The following is a 21,124-nucleotide window of genomic DNA, read 5'->3' as shown; positions in this document are numbered from 1 at the left end:
TGCACACTGCCAAAAGTTAAGTTGACTTAAAACACAAACTACATTGAGGCACAAATTAAGTTTTCCAGCTTCGAAACATTATTCAATGTCCTCCAATCTATGTCGTGAGGTCTGGTCCCATGTTGTTATTTTGCAGCATCTCTTGGTTTTTGAGTGTATATTAGTGGTTAGATCACTTTGTCTGTATTATTTTCCGTGCTTCTCTTTCCAGCATCTCACAGTTCGTGTCAGTGTACAAAGTCCATGCTGGGATAGAACTCTATTCATGCATAGCAGCTTTGGGAAGGAGATGATTTTCCTCCCATGGCCACTCTGAAGAATCTCCAGACTATGTTGCTGCGGCAAGCGTTTTAAACTACGTTTTCGACTCAACTGTGCAAAAACCGAAATTGCTCCCTCTGGTGTTTGTAGTCAGACAGGCAGACGGACCGGAACATCCGTGAGAGAAAGTACGGGTCTGGAATACAACCCTGTCGTTCGGCCAAAACTCCAACTAATTTTTCATGAGGAACCAAGGAAATATCCCAGGTTTAACTTAAAGTACAGTCTGCAAAAAATGATTTAGCATTGATTCGTCAGAATATGAAGCACAGGCCAAGGGAAGTTTTAAATCAGTTTGAAAGTGCTAAAATACAGATGATTCTCACTGCAACCATCCATATCTCTCCATGTCTTAGGCTATGGGAACCTCGGTGCTGGGGGTCTAGGTGCTGGTGGTCTAGGGGCTGGAGGTCAAGGGGCCGGAGGTCTTGGGGCTGGTGGAGTCGGAGCAGGAGGTATGTGGCAGAGGGGGTAATCGCCTGTTCAAAAGCAGGGTTGTCCTTCTCTAAGCCTTGCTCCTTGTATCTCCTCTAAAGGTGGCTACGGTGGATACGGAGGGCCCGTCGGTGGAGCAGGTGGCTTTTTCCCTGGTGGAGCGGGGCAGAAGGGTCCTAAACCAGGTATTAAATAGCCTTCTTGTATAGTAGCTTTCTCCTGTCACATACTTATTGCATGAACCCTTAATGAGTGGTTGATGAAACGGCAACGCTGATACAAACCTCAAATCCTGTATAGTTTTCTTTTTGGACTTTTGACAACTGAGTGTTAATTTGAGTTTTGCCAAATCCACACACACATCCATCAGCAGGGAACACTTTTCTCACCCTGCCCCCCTGACTTGATGGCAACGTTTCTTGCTAACCAAATAGCTGCTCAGCCCTTTGGAGACAAGGCACCAGCTTCTCACCACCAGTGATAGCTGGTGGTGGATAGGGCTTCTAATGCAAAACTCAGCTGGTTGGCAGCTTGAACCGTGGGCCTGCTGCGAAGATCCGCCTCCCACCCCAAGTCATAAATCGGGGTTATTACACAGACAAAATGTCCAATTCAAACCAAGCCACCTGGGTCTCATTAACATTTCTCCCTCAGGCTATGGAGCACATGGCGTGCGTCTAGGTGGACTATACCCAGGTTTAAAAACAACACAGGTCGACACTCTGATCAATAACTAATACGTCCCCCGCTGTATCTTTGACGCCACCTCCGTCATCACCACTGTGTCTCTCTAGGCTACGGGGGAGTCTTGCCAGGAGCCGGGTTGGGAGGCGCTGGTCTGCAGCCAGGCCTAGGTAACGTAAACATTAGAGACTGCACCTTACACAGTCGGTGTCCCCAAGGGATGTGTGGCTGTATTCATGGATTGATCTATTATTTTCAATCCAGGGATGTAGAGTTAGATGCTTAGAGATAGCCTCTCTTAGAGATAGTGTCTCCTACAGCCACTCTGCACTCTCTTATAGCCATTCTTTAATCTCCAGTAGCCTCTCTGCATTCTCCAGTAACCACTCTATACTCCTTTATAGCCACTCTTCACTCTCCAGTAGCCTCTCTGAACTCTCCCATTGTCACTCTTTACTTTCCCACTCTGTACTCAATTCACCATTGTTTGTCTGGTTTATTTTGCTCAGCCTCACATGTGAGTCACTTTGAATCAAAGCTCTAAATGCTAATTGCTAAATGATGACATGGAAATGTAATTTAAATGGAAACAGAGCAGAAAGTACAGAATTATGGAATTGGGTAAACAAATTAAAATGATCCAGCGTAATCCTTTCCTTTATTCTCTTGATCTTCCTTCATCCCAATAACAGTAACAAAATGATGTTCTAACCGTCAATATATTTACTAGTAAAAGCGGTCATTGGCATTGGTTGTAGTCGTATTAATACTAAAGTCAATAATAAGTATTATTTATCTGACTCTCTGATCGTCCTTTTCACAGGCGCAGGAGTCAAAGGTCCCAAACCACCGAAAGGAGGTAAGCTGACCCTCATCTTCTTTCATTTCCAAAATGTTTCTTTCGATTTGCTAAATACTTACACATCCCTCAACGGTCCCATTCATGCTGATTTTGATTCAGCAAAAAGTAGGATCTGTCTGTCTTGGTTGTGTATACGAAAGAGGTGATCAATTCCAGAATGGGTTCTAATTGATCCGTTTTTTGCAGAGGTGTTCCAGGTTCCCAAGGTGAACTTTCTTTGAACATCTGGATGTTGTAATTAGCACCAAGCCAGATGTGCAACTAATGAGGCAAATCAACTGACCTCAATACAATGGAAAAACATGGCAGAACATGTAACTTTCCACCTGAAACGTTCCCCCTTGCTTTTCTCTCTTGGGTCTGCAATGTTTTATTTTTCTTTATTGCTATACTATTGGAAGGCATATATTTTCCATGTTGCCAATTTATTAGTAATATAACCAGCAATGCTTGGCAAACAAGTTTACATTAGTTTATTACCTTTGGATAGTTTGAGGGCACATGAGCTTATTTTTAACGTCTGATTAAGCATACAGTCATAATATGAGACAAATCAAAATCCTGTACTTCAGCATTGGTTGACAAACGAGGAGTTTTCGGTTCCAACCTCAGTGATCCGAACAAGATGTATGAGAAAACAATAACATTACATTGCTTTGGAAAACTCTTCTATCTTACGCCAAACAATCGCTGCAGACCACATACTTACAACCAGTAGACTGGAAGCCCTGTGGGCAAAGTATTAGATTCAACATGGAAGAGGAAGGTTAAACAAACAGGCCGGTGTGTTTAATACGGCTGTAAAGCATTATTGAGCAAGAGGCAGACATCTTATTTCCTAGCCAGAGAAATTAAGCATTTAATGATGGATATGGGGTTGACGTCCTATCCCTGCTGGCTCCCACTGCTGGACCCAAAGTCAGACAGAATTGTTGTTTTAACACAGGGATCCCAAGTTCTCACTCCAGTAATCACTCTCACTCTCAATACAGTCACTTCTGTGGTCCTTCTGAACCATTGCTCCGTAAATAGTTAAAAAATATTTTCCTCAATATCTGTATTACTCCTTTTACCTTGCACCAGACTCAATGTACACTGGTTTCCACAGGATATGGGCCTGGTGGTGCAGGATATGGGCCTGGTGGTGCAGGATATGGGCCTGGTGGTGCAGGATATGGGCCTGGTGGTGCTGGATATGGGCCTGGTGGTGCAGGATATGGGCCTGGTGGTGCTGGATACGGGCCTGGTGGTGCAGGATATGGGCCTGGTGGTGCAGGATATGGGCCTGGGGGTGCTGGATACGGGCCTGGGGGTGCAGGAACCGGAGCTGCAGTTCCTGCTGGAGGTATAAATACTGGTTAATGAACAGTTTGAATTGTTAGAAATGAAAAAAAAATTGCCTTGATCACTTTGAAAGAAAACACACATGCAGGCTCATGCACACATAATCGCACAATACGTGGTCAAATGATGTAATCACAAAAAGGATGTCTGGTAAGGGCCGCTGCCAGCTGTGTTGAATCAAGGCTCAGGATTGGATTTGCACCTACAATTGTGTTTCATGTTGGTGTTTTGGTAGTGCCTGTCATTCCCCAGACGGGACTGCCGGGAGGAGTCAATCCTGCTGCTGCAGCTGCTGCTGCTAAGAAAGCTGCAAAACTGCCAGGTTTGGACAGACACAAACATACACCTACATCCTCTGAAGATTCACCTCATTTCAGATCTCATTCACTCACAGTAATATAAACTTCATGTAACACATATCTTGTGTCTCATTGGCTGTGTCAGGTGTTGGCCTGCCTGGTCTGTACCAAGGAGGCCTCGTACCAGGACAAGGTAGGAATAGTCCCCGCTTGTTTATTGGTTATCGTGTGCCTGGATCCTGTAGTTTCTGGTTCATGTGAACTTGGTTCCTCATGCATTGTGAATGGCCCATTGTGTGTCCGTCCAGGGTTCGGTGGTCTTGGAGTTCTCCCCGGGGTAGCCACTGGCACTGGACTAAACCCTAAATCACGTACGGAGACATAATTATACAACTTGCAAATGCTTTTTTTCCCCATGATATCAAATATACTGCTAACTGAGGGTGTCCGGCTGTAAAAGGCAAGCAATGACGTTTTGAAACCCTCATCTTGATTTGTATCTCCATAGTTCCCGGCGGAGGTCAGGGAGGAGCAGGCACAGGTAATCATATCTTCACTCACACATTAAAACGCAGGACTTTAGGTAGTATGAGTCATACACTTAGAGCTACTTCATTCCAATACAGCAGGAGGCCGTGGCTACGGTGGACCAATGCAACCCGGGGTTTTCCATGGATATCCGCTCAAAACACCCAAAGTGCCAGGTAAAAAAAAAGAAAATCCTTAATCCTCTGGTATGAACAGAAAAAAGCTAGTCTGGTAGCAGCCAGGCCTCTGCTGGCAGCCAGGCAGCCTCTCCTGCGGCCACCACTGGAAACCGCTGTTGGTTTACAGCTCTAGCCCCTCTAGTGTAAAGGACATCTCTGGCCAGTGGCCTCTCACCTGGGTATCTTTCCCAGGATGTGTATGGTGGGTGTATCAATGGGTTTATCACTGCTGAGGAAGAGGCGTATTAGTGTTAATGGCAACAACACAACTGCTACAACAACGCTGCTGAACACTACTTGGTTACTGCTGTTTCAGATTAGACATGGCCATCCCTTGACTGTTCCCATCAAGGTCCAGAGTGTGATGCTGTGTGTTATTTCAGCCGACGGTCACAGGGGGAAGGATGCCATGTTGGCCTTCAAACTGTTTCTGTTCAGCGTCTGATATGACCATACGGCAAACAAACATAAACTTGCAGATTATTGAGGTGTTCTTAAATCTGTCTTCTGTATCATGTTAACAATATTGGTTTTATTAAAAAAATATTGGATGACATTGATGAGACTGTAAAAACATTTTAAATTGAGATGGATGGAAATAAGTATGATCATCTAAACATAAACTCTTCTGTAAGCTATTATAGAACTGCGGTGAATGTTTTCTAGGTTCTGGTGCTTCCAGATTTGGAAGTGCCAGACGGCTTTTCAAGTCGTACTGTCTGTTATTTTTCTGCAATATAAGGCAATATATTTTCAGCATATCAGCATATGTGATTGATTCGAACAAAGCTGAACTTCAATGTCTGCGTTAGGAACTTGCTATCTTAACACTAGGTCACACACATTAAGGTGGGTCACACCCCCTGAATGTTGAATGCTCCAAGTAATAATACACAATTATGTGGTCTTATATCATCAATCTGGAGAGTTCACTCTCTATTGTAATTTGAGATAATAACTTGCAGTTTGAAATATTGACAATGAACTGCATAATTGCAGTCTAATGTGCGGTTTTATTTTCTGCCTTATATGGGATAATGTGGTGGGTACATTCTTCTTGTACTTTGCATGTTTGCTCATGAGTATACGCACAGACGGTTTCTTTTGTCTGTCTTCAGGTGCCTATGGAGCAAAGAAAGCTGCTGGTGGCAAAGTTCCATATGGTATGTACACGTGTATACCTACACTCCAACAGTTTGCTCTGGTTATATCGTATATCGTTATATCGGAGAACATGAAAAATGTAGATAATGATAGATAATCACCATAATCAAAGAGCTGTAACCAGGCTTAAGATTTGGCATGGGGACGTTGCCATGAGGATTCAGCAAGCCGACAACATGAGCCTTTGCTGAATAGAACAACGCCTTCATCTCACCAAGTGCTGTACATTTCAACATGTACAGAACTGGGTTACTGCGTTACTGTTGTAAAGGGAGCTGTAAACATCTCTTTAACATTGTCAATAAAAATACTTTGAAAATTGAAAATGAACATTATATTTAGCGGAATGGAACAAAAAAAGACAGGTTTTGAAATGTTCTTGACGAGAAGTGTCATGTGTGATACCGACCCTGTGTGTCAGGCTATGGGGGCTTCGGGACCGGGGGAGCTGGCAGTCTTCCTGGTGGGCAAGGAGGTGCCGGGTCCAACCCAGGGTACCCCATCGGAACCGGTGGGGGTTTTCCCTTTTCATCCATGAAGTGAAGAGGATTGGAATAACGTTTGGAGGTATTGTTGGGCAGTGTCTCATGCTGTTGTTGTCCTGCCTGCAGGGGTGGGCGCGGGAGGAATCTCACCGGCCCAGGCTAAAGCTGCCAAATACGGTAACATCTACTTTATTAAGGCTCTTTATTGTTGGCTTTATTGTCTTAACATTTACAATGAGCACGAATTGTTCTGCATGCCTACAGGTTTCTCTTGAAATATACACCATAAACTCACCTTAAAGTTCATTTTTAAAATAAAAAAATCTTTTAAATGAAACAAATTAAAATTTTTAAAACTTGTTTCATTAACATACATTAATAGTACAAAAGATAAGTCATATTTACATCATACTTATATATCGCTTGACCCCCATTAACCTCTAACTTTTTCAGATTTATTTTTTAAATTTGTGAAATACAAGAAATTGGCGCTTTCCTTTTAGTTGGGTACTCAATTGACTATGAGCGTTGGCGCGGCATTTGAAAGCATTTCTCAAGGTACCGAACTAGCTCCTTCAATCCTTCGCCCTCTACCACACTGTTTGGCAGCATATCGGTCCCTCATATCAGTCTCAATCGTTCAGCACACCAGCTGGGTGATGGCCTCGGACCGGTGTGCGGTACACTTTCCCTCCCCGGATAGCAGCGACGTGCTCTTTGTCTGAGAGCCATCCTCGGACATTGTACCCTGTTGCTTGTGGAACAGCATATTGCTAGTATTACTTCTAAACTGAATAGTAGCATCACACATTATACATTTGACTTTTTTGCTTTTCTGGAGGAAATGTATAGCATTTATAGTATATAGTTTCTAATATAATGTGTTTGTATAGCATTCATAGTGTATAGTTACTAATAGAATGTGTATGTATAGTATACATAGTGTATAGTTAATATCAGATTGTGTATGTATGTAGGTGTGGCTGCGGGTGCAGTGCCAGGTGGTGTACCGGGAGCTGGAGGTGTCTACCCAGGACAAGCCTACCCCGGTCAGGCCTACCCAGGACAACAGCCAGGGCAAGCCTACCCAGGACAAGCCTACCCAGGACAGCAGCCAGGGCAAGGAGGTATACCACTATACTATGGTGGGCGTTCAAACCTTTGAACTTTTACAATTCACTTGTCCGTCTTCTACCTTCTGTCCCTGTAGCATTATGAAAAGCTCATCTAATCACTGAATCGAGTTTAACAATCTGGTTTTTGAACAGGTTACGGAGCAGCTGCAAAGGCAGCTAAATACGGTACGACCTGAATTGTGAAATACATTTCACAATGCTTCTACACTAGTCAACACATAAATATTTGTCTTCAAAATATGTCTTTTTTCCAAAGCAATGAAATGTTCTTTACACAATGAAATTAACATACACAATATTTGTATTGATATCAAATATCTTATTGCGATGATTTTTCTGTGCGTGCTTGACAGGTCTTCCAGGGGCAGGGGCGGTCCCGGGTGCTGGGGTAGTGGCTGGAGGTGCAGGCCTCCCTGGGGGAGTCCCAGGAGGAGTCCCTGGAGGAGTCCCTGGAGGAGTCCCAGGAGCTGGGGGGTATTCAGCGGCGGCTAAAGCTGCTAAATATGGTAAGAAGGCCTCGACGAGTAAACAACGCAACACGGCATATTAACACCAAGACCTAATTAATAATTAATTAACATGAACTCATTAATTCATATTCATCAATATGAATATATATATATACTACTATATATATACTACATATGAATCTATGCCAGATACGTCATTTGTGGTGTAGAAATCCTATCCTGCTGGCCCAGCTCCTACTTGTAGACCTACTTGTACCATGTCCACCACAGGAATAGGAGGAGCTGGTCTCGGAGCCGGAGGATACAACCCCGCAGCAGGGGGATACAACCCCGCAGCCGCAGGATACAACCCCGCAGCCGCAGGATACAACCCCGCAGCCGCAGGATACAACCCCGCAGCCGGGGGATACAACCCTGGAGCAGGGGGATACAACCCTGCAGCAGGGGGATACAACCCTGCAGCAGGGGGATACAACCCAGCAGCAGGGGGATACAACCCTGCAGCAGGGGGATACAACCCCGCTGCCGCCAAAGCTGCTAAATATGGTGGGTAAAAACAAACTGAAAGCAAGCAAACACAAACACATAAACAGAGAGAGACCCATCACAGTACCTGGTGGTGTACCATGAGGAGGAGGAGGGTATTCACCAGCAGCTAAAGCTGACACATATGTTCTAGCTATCTTCGTTGTGGTAATCTATGGTGTAGTAATACATTGTGTTGTAATCTGTGGTGTAGTAATCATAATCTATTAATGTTTACTTATCTATGTTGTATTAATCTTCATATATAGTGTAGTGATACATGATGTAATATTCATGTTATCTATGGTGTAGTAATCTTCCTATTTAGTGTAGTGATGTAGTAATATATGTATTCAATGTTGTATTAATCTTCATATATAGTGTAGGGATATATGATGCATTCATATATTTAATATGCGGTGTAGTAATTTATGATTTAGTAATATATGTAATCTATGGTGAAGTTATCCTATGTTGGCCCATCTCTTAAGCAGGACCTACTTGTATCATGTCCACCCTAGGACTAGGAGGAGCAGGTCTCGGAGCAGGAGTAGGGCCAGGAGCAGGTGGACAAGTTGCAGGAGGACCAGGGGCAGGCCTCGGGGGAAGAGGAGTCGGAGCCGGAGGATACAACCCCGCTGCCGGAGGATACAACCCCGCTGCCGGAGGATACAACCCCGCTGCCGCCAAAGCTGCTAAATATGGTGGTTAAAACAAACTGAAAGCAAGCAAACACAGACACATAAACAGAGAGAGACACATCCACCACAGTACCTGCTGGTGTACCATGAGGGGTAGGAGGGTATTCACAAGCGGCTAAAGCTGCAGCATATCTTTAGCTATCTTTTGTGTGCTAATCTATTGTATAGCAATCTATGGTAATCGATGCTGTAGTAATCTATGGTGTAGTTATCAAAGGTCTAGTAATATATTGTGTGGCTCTATGGAGTGTTGTTCTATGATGTGGTATACCATGGTGTAATGATCTATGGTGTGGTTATCTATGTTTTAGTTATCTATGCTGTCGTCATTTATGACATGGCGATCTATTGTACAGTTATCTTTGATGTAGTTATCTATGATATAGTAATCTATCGTGCAGTAATCTATGGCGTGGTGCTATATGTTGTAGTAATCTATTGTTTGGTTGTATATTGTTTTGCAATCTATGGTGTTGTAATCTATAATTGCTAATCTATGGTGTCGTAATCTAAAGTGTAGTAATCTATGGTTTAATAATCTGTAGTTTAGTAATCTATGATAAAGTAATCTGTGGTTGTTCTGTGACCACAGTACGAAGATACAGAAGCTGTAGAATCGGTAGTGAGAGTCTCTGTGTCCCTCCATGCTACAGACCCTCACACTAACAACCGCGGTGTACTGCTACTATTCAACAATCATGTATCACGATGGGATTAGATGTACTGTTCACATAGACTAAAATCAATCAGTTGCACACTATACTGACACCCTTCCACTATAGGACCTGGAGGGGCAGGCCTCGGAACAGGAGGACTAGGGGCAGGAGGAGTAGGACCAGGAGGAGTAGGACCAGGAGGAGCAGGCCTTGGGGCAGGAGGATACAACCCCGCTGCCGGAGGATACAACCCCGCTGCCGCCAAAGCTGCTAAATATGGTGGGTAAAAACAAACTGAAAGCAAGCAAACACAGACACATAAACAGAGAGAGACCCATCACAGTACCTGGTGGTGTACCATGAGGGGTAGGAGGATATTCACCAGCGGCTAGAACTGCAGCATATGCTTTAGCTATCTTTTGTGTGCTAATCTATTGTATAGCAATCTATGGTGAGGTAATCGATGCTGTAGTAATCTATGGTGTAGTTATCAAAGGTCTAGTAATATATTGTGTGGCTCTATGGAGTGTTGTTCTATGATGTGGTATACCATGGTGTAATGATCTCTGGTGTGGTTATCTATGTTTTAGTTATCTATGCTGTCGTCATTTATGGAATGGCAATCTATTGTACAGTTATCTTTGATGTAGTTATCTCTGATATAGTAATCTATCGTGCAGTAATCTATGGCGTGGTACTATGTTGTAGTAATCTATTGTATTGTTGTATATTGTTTAGCAATCTATGGTGTTGTAATCTATAATTGCTAATCTATGGTGTCGTAATCTAAAATGTAGTAATCTATGGTTTAATAATCTGTAGTTTAGTAATCTATGATAAAGTAATCTGTGGTTGTTCTGTGACCATAGTACGAAGATACAGAAGCTGTAGAATCGGTAGTGAGAGTCTCTGTGTCCCTCCATGCTACAGACCCTCACACTAATAGCCGCGGTGTACTGCTACTACTCAACAATCATGTATCACGATTGGATTAGATGTACTGTTCACATAGACTAAAATCAATCAGTTACACACTATACTGACACCCTTCCACTATAGGACCTGGAGGAGCAGGCCTCGGAACAGGAGGACTAGGGGCAGGAGGAGTAGGACCAGGAGGAGCAGGCCTTGGAGCAGGAGGAGTAGGACCAGGAGGAGCAGGCCTTGGAGCAGGAGGATACAACCCCGCTGCCGGAGGATACAACCCCGCTGCTGCCAAAGCTGCTAAATATGGTGGGTAAAAACAAACTGAAAGCAAGCAAACACAGACCCATAAACAGAGAGAGACCCATCACAGTACCTGGTGGTGTACCATGAGGGGTAGGAGGGTATTCACCAGCGGCTAGAACTGCAGCATATGCTTTAGCTATCTTTTGTGTGCTAATCTATTGTATAGCAATCTATGGTGAGGTAATCAATGCTGTAGTAATCTATGGTGTAGTTATCAAAGGTCTAGTAATATATTGTGTGGCTCTATGGAGTGTTCATCTATGATGTGGTATACCATGGTGTAATGATCTATGGTGTGGTTATCTATGTTTTAGTTATCTATGCTGTCGCCATTTATGGCATGGCAATCTATTGTACAGTTATCTTTGATGTAGTTATCTATGATATAGTAATCTATCGTGCAGTAATCTATGGCGTGGTGCTATATGTTGTAGTAATCTATTGTATTGTTGTATATTGTTTTGCAATCTATGGTGTTGTAATCTATAATTGCTAATCTATGGTGTCGTAATCTAAAGTGTAGTAATCTATGGTTTAATAATCTGTAGTTTAGTAATCTATGATAAAGTAATCTGTGGTTGTTCTGTGACCACAGTACGAAGATACAGAAGCTGTAGAATCGGTAGTGAGAGTCTCTGTGCCTCCATGCTACAGACCCTCACACTAACAACCGCGGTGTACTGCTACTACTCAACAATCATGTATCACGATGGGATTAGATGTACTGTTCACATAGACTAAAATCAATCAGTTACACACTATACTGACACCCTTCCACTATAGGACCTGGAGGAGCAGGCCTCGGAACAGGAGGACTAGGGGCAGGAGGAGTAGGACCAGGAGGAGTAGGACCAGGAGGAGCAGGCCTTGGGGCAGGAGGATACAACCCCGCTGCCGGAGGATACAACCCTGCTGCCGCCAAAGCTGCAAAATATGGTGGGTAAAAACAAACTGAAAGCAAGCAAACACCGACACATAAACCGAGAGAGACCCATCACAGTACCTGCTGGTGTACCATGAGGAGGATATAGCTCAGGGGTCACCAACACAGAGGCGTGATCAACGGGCCTAGTTCAACAGACTCTTTTACGCGATTGGCTTTTTTTTTGTGAGAAATCATTGACATGATCAGTGTCTTACGACGGAGTATTAGGGCCACACGTGAAGAAAAAAAATATTTTTGCCGTGACGAGATTCGACTTTAAAGTCAACATGTCGACATTAAACTCGAAATGTCGAGAATAAAGTTGAAATGTCATGTCGACTTTAATCTCGACATTTCGACTTAAAACTGGAAATGTTGATAATAAAGTTGAAACATCATATCGACTTTAATCTCGACGTGTCCATTTTCTGTTCCTCTGTCAGCACGCAGACGCTCCAGGCATCCTCCAAAGCGTGCAGCGGATGACACAGAGTAGTCATCCGCTGTAGTAGTGCGGCATTGCCATCAGTGGTTGCATTGACGGTTTTAGTCGCTATATTGTTTGGATGGAGGCCTACACCACAAACAATGACCACAGGGTTATTGCCGACTACTTCGTGTCATCCGCTGCACGCTTGGGAGAATGCCCGGAGTGTCTGCGTGCTGACAGAGGAACGAAAAATGGACACGTAGAGATTAAAGTCGATATGATGTTTCAACTTTATTCTCGACATTTCGAGTCTAATGTCCACATGTTGACTTTAAAGTCGACGTGTCGATTTTAATCTCGTCACGGCAAAAATATTTTTTTTCTTCAAGTGTGGCCCTAATACTCCGTCGTAGTCTTCACATAGATGAGCATCATTAATCAGTAATAATAATATATAACTAAAGGCAAACTGAACAATTTTTTTATTTCAGAAGAGTATATCGAACTGGGTGCCCTTCGTATGACTCAGTAGTACCCATGAAGTAGCTCTCAGGTTCAAAAAGGTTGGTGACCTCTGGTATAGCTATTCATGGTGTGGTCATCTTTAGTGTGGTCATCTATGGTGTTGTAAACTATGGTTTGGTAATCTTTGGTGTAGTAATCAATGGTGTTGTCATATATTGTGTGGCACTCCATGGAGCGTTAATCTTTGGTGTGCTAAACCATGGTGTAAGGATCTATGTGTTTTTCGCTATGGTATCGTAATTTATGGTACAGCTATCTATGGTTGAGTTATTAATGTCGTACTATATGGTATGTTAAACTATGGTGTTGTACTCTATGTTGGTGTAATCTATGATGAAATAATTGATAGTACAGCTATCTTTGATATCGTAATCAAGCTTGCAGTGCCAGTAATCTATGGTGTTGTATTATCTGGTGTAGTAATTTATTGTAAAGTAATCTGTAGTGTCGTAATCCAAAGTGTTGGAATCTATGGTTTAAAATCTATGGTTTAGTTTTCTATGATAAAGATACAGAAGCTATAGAATCGGTAGTGAGAGTCTCTGTGTCCCTCCATGCTACAGACCCTCACACTAACAGTCCCGGTGTACTGCTACTACTCAACAATCATGTATCACGATGGGATCAGATGTACTGTTCACGTTGACTAAAATCCTTCAATTATACGCTATACTGTCCCAGCGCTGAAACAGGACACACTTGTCTCCCTCCCCAATAGGAACAGGAGGAGTAGGAGCAGGCCTTGGAGCAGGAGGATACAACCCTGCAGCCGGAGGATACAACCCTGCTGCCGCCAAAGCTGCTAAATATGGTGGGTAAAAACAAACTGAAAGCAACTAAACACAGACACATAAACAGAGAGAGACCCATCACAGTACCTGGTGGTGTACCATGAGGAGGAGGAGGGTATTCACCAGCGGCTAAAGCTGACACATATGGTATAGCTATCTTTGGTCTGGTAATCTTAGTGTGTGTCATTTATGGTATCGTATTGTATGGTGTGGTTATCTATGGTGTATTAATAATGTTATATCTATCTAAGGAGTACTTTTCTATTCTGTTGTAATCTATGGTTTAGTAATCTGATATAGTAATCTGTAGCTGTTCTGCGAATGCAGTAGGAAGACATAAGAGACAGAATCTTTTTGTCTCTCCATGCAAAGGGCCTTCCCACTAAGAGCTAAAAGAGATCAAGTCAGCCCTACACTGGCCTGGCTCTGAAAGAGGACACAACTGTCTCCCATCTGCCATAGGACCTGGAGGTCTAGGAGGAGCAGGAGGACTAGGAGGAGCAGGAGGACTAGGAGGAGCAGGAGGACTAGGAGGAGCAGGAGGAGGGGGAAGAGGAGTCGGAGCAGGAGGATACAACCCCGCTGCCGGAGGATACAACCCTGCTGCCGCCAAAGCTGCTAAATATGGTGGGTAAAAACAAACTGAAAGCAAGCAAACACAAACTGTGGCAACCCGGCTTGGTGAATGAGCCGCCTCCTTCCAATCAGCACACCAACTGAAGCTTACTTCAAGCCAAAATGGCACTTTTATTAAATCATATATCAAACTGAGCAAACAAAACCCAGCTTTGGAGGAATCAATTGTCTATTTCCTCCGGGTGGAAGCACATCACCCACAAGACTGGTCTCTCCGCACACGCGAACCAGGAGAGCCCTGAATGAGTGTGGAAGCATGCTTTTTAAAGCATGCTTCCCACCTGCTCCTCAGGTGCTCCGCATCTCAATGATTGGCACCGATGTTCTTGCTGGCGCCATCTATCGGAAATCTGTGGTACACCGCCTCCACAACCTGCCCCCTTGGCCTCCAGGGGTGCTGTGCCAGAGACGGGTTGCCACACTCCTCCACCCTTTGATGAAGGCTCGGGGCACCTCTGACTGACCAGCAACCCGCGTCGAGGCTGGATAGGGTGTTGGCGTTGGTCCGCCCCGGCCAGTGTCCCCCCGGGAACCTGTAGGACCGCTTGCCGGAGCGGTAGTCCTGCCCGAAGCGTAGCTGCTCCTGCTGCCGGCGCAGCTTGACCCGCTCCCGCTGGATCCCGTACCGCTCACGCCGGCGCTCAGACCGGATGCGCTGCCGCTCACGCTCCAGGAACTGCATCTCCATGCATTCGGCGTCCAGACGCCGCTTCTCCACCTCCAGCCAGTTCCTCTTGCGGATCAGGTGCTCCCGTTCCTCCCTCTCTTGGACCTGACGGATGCGATCCCGCCTCTCCACCTCTCGGATGCGTCGCCTCGGCTGGGCTGCCCGTCCAGGTGGCGCTGTTCCCCGTCTGTCCGGACGAGTCTCAATTGGCTGGGGCTGGGGACCGACGTTGAAGCTCAGCTGTTGGGCGACCTGCCGATTATCTTCCAGCTCCTTCTTCAAACCCAACAGCTGGGCCTTCAGTGCCTCCCTCTCCCGGAACCAGTCCATGCTTTGGGCCTCGTGTCCGGCGGCAGTCTCCTCCAGGGCCATCTTGTGCTCCACCCTCATCTTCTCCAGCATAGTCCTGCTGACCACCAGCTCCTCACCTTTCTCCTGGTCATCCTGGAACCTTTGTTCCGTCAGCCGCTGGATGATATGCTCCTTCTCAGCGAGGGATTCCACCAACCTGGTGAGGGCGCTGTCTGTGTTGGAGGTGTCCGCCTGCAGCGACTTGATCCTCCCTTTCAGGCTGCCCATCTGCTTCTCCTTGTCCCGAAGCTGTTCCTGCAGGTTCTCCATCCCGTTCTGTAGGTCATTGACCCTCCGCTCCTTAACCTCCAGCATGTCCTTGAGGTCCTGGATCTCCCTGTTCAGGGTGCACTTCTCCTCGGGCCTTTCCTGGATCTGCTTGTTGAACGTGGGCCCCTGCTCGAGCCGTTGGACCGCCTCTCGGAGGAGTTGGAGTTCATTTTCTCTCTGGGTGGCAGCTGCAGCTCTGTTGGGGCTCTGCATCGGGGTTCTGGCGTCCACTGAAAAACAGTTGCGTGGTCGGATTGCCTCCATTGGAAGTCGGCGTTTACTTAAAAGATGGTCCGTAGCTCGGTCGAGTTGCCCGCATCCTCCACCATATGTGGTGACCCGGCTCAAGGAACAAGAGTCTCGGATGCTCAAACTGCCAACAAGGCACGTTTATTAAGTCCAAACAACGGAAAAAAGGGGAATCACCCGTCAATGCAAACTATAACAAAATAAAGAGTCTGGGCTCCGTGAGCCACTGGGGATGCTGTGGCCGTGTCTCACGCGCTGTCCCGGTATCCAGGTGAGGAGTTCCTTCCGTGGTCTCCTGTGGTCTTCTCTAGACCGGGTCCCGGGGCAAAGGTCCATCCGGGTAGGGAATCTCGCTCCGCTCTCTGCTCCCACATGGGTCACGTACCTCCTGTCTCAGACTACCTCTCAGCTTCTCTTTTATAGCCCTCACCTGGGTCTGATTGACCTGGTACACAGGTGTCTCCTGTTGGCGTTGAGTGGGACCTTCTCAAAGCGACCCTTGGCGCCCTCTGGGGGAAAAGGGTGGTAGACAGCACGTATTACCTGCCCTCTGGGCTTCCAGGCCTGCCGTGTCGGGGCCGGGTTGCCACAAAACACATAAAAAGAGAGAGACCCATCACAGTACCTGGTGGCGTACCATGAGTAGGAGGAATGTGTGAAAGTGTTATCAGGAGCAGTTGGGAAAAGATGTCTTGGTGACGCCTTTGACATTCAGCTAGGAGGAGCTGAGTGGCACGGACCGAACTAGCAATCTTTTTACAGGTTACAAGTCAAAATATGATGTAGTAATCTGTGATATATGTGGTATAGTAATCTGTGGTTGTTCTTTGACCACAGTACAAAGATACAGAGGATGTTGAATTGATAGTGAGAGTCTCTGTGTCCCTCCATGCTTCTCCAACTAACTAGCCACGGTGTACTGCTACTATAGTCTGGCTATTGCCAGACAAAGCTCAATCGTAGATTGCACGTTGGTCTGGGGAAGCTGCCGTCATTTTCTTCAGCACAAGAGGCGTGATCAACGGGCCTAGTTAAACTGACTCTGTACACGATTGGCTGATTGCCGTCGCTTCCCTGTCCAGAAGCAGAAAGAAATGTATTGCTCTTCTCCAGACCCTTGTGCAGGGCGAACCCAAATCGCCGGCAGAATGGGCGGGGCTACCCAGTCTACTGCTACCACTGAACAATCACGTATCACAATGTGATTGGAGATGTACTTTTCACGTCGACTAAGATCAATCAATTATACCTCATACTGGCCCAGCGCTAAAAGAGGACCAAATTGTCTCCCCTCCACCAAAGGATTAGGAGGAGTAGGCTTTGGAGCAGGAGGAACGCGTCCAGGAGCCGGAGGAGCGGGAACAGGAGCAGGAGGATACAACCCATCAGCAGGGGGATACAACCCTGCAGCAGGGGGATACAACCCTGCAGCAGGGGGATACAACCCTGCAGCAGGGGGATACAACCCCGCAGCCGCAGGATACAACCCCGCTGCCGCCAAAGCTGCTAAATATGGTGGGTAAAAACAAACTGAAAGCAAGCAAACACAGACACATATACAGAGAGTGACAAATACTGTACATCACAGTACCTGCTGGTGTACCATGAGGGGTAGGAGGGTATTCATCAGCGGCTAAAGTTGACACCTATGGTATTGCAATCCAAGGTGTGGTAATGGACGCTGTAGTAATCTGTTATGTATGATGTGGTAATCCATGGTGTGGTTATTTATGGAGTGGCACTTTATAAAGAGTAATCTGTTGTATAGTAATCTATGGGTTAGCAATCGATGGTCTTGTTATCTATAATTTGGCAATATATGGTGGGGTAACCTTAAGTTAACCTTTAGTTATCTAAAGTGTAGTAATGTATGTTTTTTTTAACCTATGCTATTGTAATCTGTGTTTGTTCTATGACAACAGCATGCAGATGCAAGATGTAGAAAAGTCACTTCACGACACGTCAATTGAAATCAATCAATTATACGCTATACTGGCCCAGAGCTGAAAGAAGACCCACTTTTCTCCCTCGACCACAGGACTAGGAGGACTAGGAGGAGCAGGAGGAGCAGGTGGACAAGTTGCGGGAGGACCAGGGGCAGGCCACGGGGGAAGAGGAGTAGGAGCCGGAGGATACAACCCCGCTGCCGGAGGATACAACCCTGCTGCCGCCAAAGCTGCTAAATATGGTGGGCAAAAACCAACCGAAAGCAACTAAACACCGACACATAAACAGAGAGAGACACACATTGAGTGCACATCTGCATTGCCTCTGTGGTAGTGTGATGTTTTACTGTGAGGTAAATCCTCACAGTACACAGTAACCCTGCAGCTCTGGGGGCAGCTGGGGTAAGCCTGTCTCAATATAATACAGACTAATGATATTACCACATTTGACAAAGAAGAGCTTTTTGCTCTGGATCTAGGTGTCTTTTTTCTTGGTCAATGTTAAACGACTGTTGATGTTAAATTACTTTATTGCATTTGTTTGTCAAATGTTCTTTAACCCTACATATTGTATCCATACATTTTATACAACTGTAATCTACAAAAAATTTGACATATGCATATGCATCATCTGCAATGTGAAATATGCATGTGATCGTCCGCAGGGGCTACCATAGGTCAAGTTTTTGGGCTATAAATGAAATCCCTTTGTATTACAGGTGTGGACGTTAATGCAGCGCCCATTAGTGGTGAGCAGACTTTAATTATTTTCCCATAAAGTAATTTTTTTATTGATTCTTCTAACCAAAAAAATAGTTCAGTGGATTACAATTAGTGAAATATCCATTATTTGATTCTAACATGGAGAAACACATTGGAAAACAGTTCTCATCTAAAGTATTGAGCCAAAGCCCTTTCATCCAAAGTATGATCTCCAACTGATGATATTAAAGTGTGAAACTTGTTTGCCTCATATTTGACTCATACTCCTACTCAAATAATACTCCTTCAAAGATATTGCAATATTCTGTGTCCATATATTTGTATTTGAGAATGTATGGACAAACAATAGAGCATCATTTTGGAAAAATGTGGGTTAACAATAAGTTAACATGTGCTACAGTGATCAGAGCAAAGCAATGCTAATACGTATTTTGTTAATGGAGTTGCAGGAGGAGCCGGGGGGCCTACAGTAGGGGGAGCACTGCCTGAACCAAGAGGAGATGGAGGATTCTCTGACTCCAAGACTGATAAATATGGTAGAGAACCAAACACACACACACACATACCGATTTACTTTGAATACTACTACATGTCAATTCTGTTAACGTGCTATAGCTTTATCCTCTATCCTCATCCTCAGCTTTAATCATTAAAAAAGAAATTTGAGCAATAAGCAACAGATACAAATCATCAGAGGTATCATCAGATAATGCTATTCAGCTGCTGTTAGAGGAAGGCGTCTTAAGCTGCACTCAGCCCAGCCAACCCCCCATCCTGTGCCCTATCTGACATCCTAACTCACATGTTCCTGGTGCTCCAGCGGAATCAGGGATCACCGGCACCGGTATACACTTGCACCCCACTCCAGGGCAGGCTGTGGAGGTGCGGCCAGGTCTAACTGGTGGGGCGTCTCCGGCTGGGACGGGTGTCCCTGTCGATAGTAAACCAGGTACATATTTTTTAAGGGTTTTAAGTTAACTGATTTGTATATATTTTTTAAGTGAACGTTTTCGTTTGTTTCTTCGTCTACAGCAAAGGAAGTAGGTTTAGAAGGAACGCCTGGCCCAGGTATGGTTGAGCTGAATTGTTCTGATTAGACACACTTCACAACAATAACTGTTTGATTTGCTCAAGGACCATATGAAGAAATGTGGAAAACCAAATTTCTATATGAAACATGCTAAGAAAAATAATATCACACTTTGTGTACTTCACTGGCACAATTTTACCAATATTTATTATTTTAAATGGCACATATACAATAAAGAAATGCAATTTTTCTGATGGCATCACAATTTCCACAGCTGTTTGGCAATCACATTCTGTCATCGGTTGATGGCATTTTCTAAAGCACTGCCTCTTCTAATGTCCTCCAATACCTCCCATTGTTAGCCATTCTGCTATTGCTACAAGCTATTGACCGTCTTTAGCTTAGCACTTCTGTACCAGAGGGAGGCCTCATGCTAGTAAACACCTCTCTGTTTCCCTCTTAACTGCAATGGATGATACTGGTTGATCTATGTTGTCTTTTGGCAGAGTCCACGCCTATTGCCCCAGAGGTCACAAAGCCGAGTAAGACCTGTTGTATTAATGATTTAAACAGAAAGACCATTCAAAACTGTTATGCAACTGTTATGCAACTGTTATGCAATTATGCAATAGCTTATTTATACTACTTGTGATTACATATTTTTACTGGGAGCATTCTGGGAGTGATCTGAATTGGATTTTCTAAGTAGAGTAAAGAAAAAACACCATCTTCCTCTTTAACCAGAATATAGGGACCATTTACACTTTAAATTATAATTTCTAACACTGTCAAGGCGAGCATTGCATTGAAATAGTATTTTCGTGTATTTCTAAATACAATTTTTGAATCCCACATTATTTCTGACATGACTGTAAACATAACAAGTCAAAAAGATTTGACTTTATAACTTATCCCCTCAAAACAATATTCTTGCAACATGACTTTCACTTTTCTTTAGCTTGTCCACTGCTTTTTGTATGACATTTCTGCTTTACAGTACTAACATAATAACCATTCATAATGCAAATGACAATCGCCTCTGATCTATTATTTTAGGATTCTGCTCCAATGAGAAGTATATTTGTCTATAATAGAGAATTTATTCTTACCATGATCAATGAAATGATCAATATATATGGATATATGGATCTTTCCTCAACTTTTGGGTAAAGATTTAATCAAGCTAAAGGATTGATATACAAAGTATGATTATTGTTTACCTGATGCTTTATCATTTCAACATTTTAATGCAGATGTTTATTTGTGTTCCATGCAGTAACGTGCACTGTATTGTACGGCATTTGATATATTCTGCAATATTAATTACTTTACATATTTCTTCTTTATTTTAACTGTTATTTTGCTCGGATGGAACTAGGTGGTGAGTTCATAATTTTTTTTCACAAATCCTATATTTATTACACTGACACACCCAAATGATGTTGTGACCTAATTTCTGACCATTTTGGCAGTTGGTGGTGGAGTTGTTCAACCTAGTGGTAAGCAGAAATTATTTCCTTATTTATTCACAGAAACTGATATTAAAATAGCATGAAAATATA

At 44.2% G+C, this 21,124-nt stretch overlaps 1 protein-coding gene across 12 annotated transcripts in view; it reads left to right on the top strand.

Annotated features, from left to right (window-relative positions):
- The window catches only part of elna (elastin a), a 50,724-nt gene that overhangs the window by 21,172 nt on the left and 8,428 nt on the right, over positions 1-21,124 (top strand). For 3 of the 12 annotated variants that reach the window (XM_056610607.1, XM_056610613.1, XM_056610606.1), the window contains exons 6-37: positions 678-776; positions 858-941; positions 1,411-1,452; positions 1,551-1,610; positions 2,264-2,299; positions 3,411-3,647; positions 3,882-3,968; positions 4,091-4,138; positions 4,254-4,316; positions 4,454-4,486; positions 4,572-4,649; positions 5,771-5,815; positions 6,238-6,327; positions 6,428-6,478; positions 7,279-7,446; positions 7,570-7,602; positions 7,791-7,943; positions 8,178-8,453; positions 8,954-9,136; positions 9,916-10,068; positions 10,849-11,022; positions 11,803-11,955; positions 13,618-13,710; positions 14,153-14,317; positions 17,166-17,378; positions 17,902-18,051; positions 18,529-18,558; positions 18,976-19,068; positions 19,353-19,481; positions 19,565-19,600; positions 20,069-20,106; positions 21,034-21,061. In XM_056610607.1, the coding sequence (XP_056466582.1) occupies positions 678-776; positions 858-941; positions 1,411-1,452; positions 1,551-1,610; positions 2,264-2,299; positions 3,411-3,647; positions 3,882-3,968; positions 4,091-4,138; positions 4,254-4,316; positions 4,454-4,486; positions 4,572-4,649; positions 5,771-5,815; positions 6,238-6,327; positions 6,428-6,478; positions 7,279-7,446; positions 7,570-7,602; positions 7,791-7,943; positions 8,178-8,453; positions 8,954-9,136; positions 9,916-10,068; positions 10,849-11,022; positions 11,803-11,955; positions 13,618-13,710; positions 14,153-14,317; positions 17,166-17,378; positions 17,902-18,051; positions 18,529-18,558; positions 18,976-19,068; positions 19,353-19,481; positions 19,565-19,600; positions 20,069-20,106; positions 21,034-21,061 (3,321 nt within the window). Of the gene's footprint in view, positions 1-677; positions 777-857; positions 942-1,410; positions 1,453-1,550; positions 1,611-2,263; positions 2,300-3,410; positions 3,648-3,881; positions 3,969-4,090; positions 4,139-4,253; positions 4,317-4,453; positions 4,487-4,571; positions 4,650-5,770; positions 5,816-6,237; positions 6,328-6,427; positions 6,479-7,278; positions 7,447-7,569; positions 7,603-7,790; positions 7,944-8,177; positions 8,454-8,953; positions 9,137-9,915; positions 10,069-10,848; positions 11,023-11,802; positions 11,956-13,617; positions 13,711-14,152; positions 14,318-17,165; positions 17,379-17,901; positions 18,052-18,528; positions 18,559-18,975; positions 19,069-19,352; positions 19,484-19,564; positions 19,603-20,068; positions 20,107-21,033; positions 21,062-21,124 lie in introns of all 12 variants that reach the window. The other 9 variants (XM_056610608.1, XM_056610610.1, XM_056610609.1 and 6 more) reach the window with 9 other exon arrangements.

The sequence above is a fragment of the Gadus chalcogrammus genome, chromosome 16 (genome assembly GCF_026213295.1).
Source record: "Gadus chalcogrammus isolate NIFS_2021 chromosome 16, NIFS_Gcha_1.0, whole genome shotgun sequence".
Taxonomy (NCBI): Eukaryota; Metazoa; Chordata; class Actinopteri; order Gadiformes; family Gadidae; genus Gadus; species Gadus chalcogrammus.
This window is presented reverse-complemented; position numbering and strand designations above follow the sequence as displayed.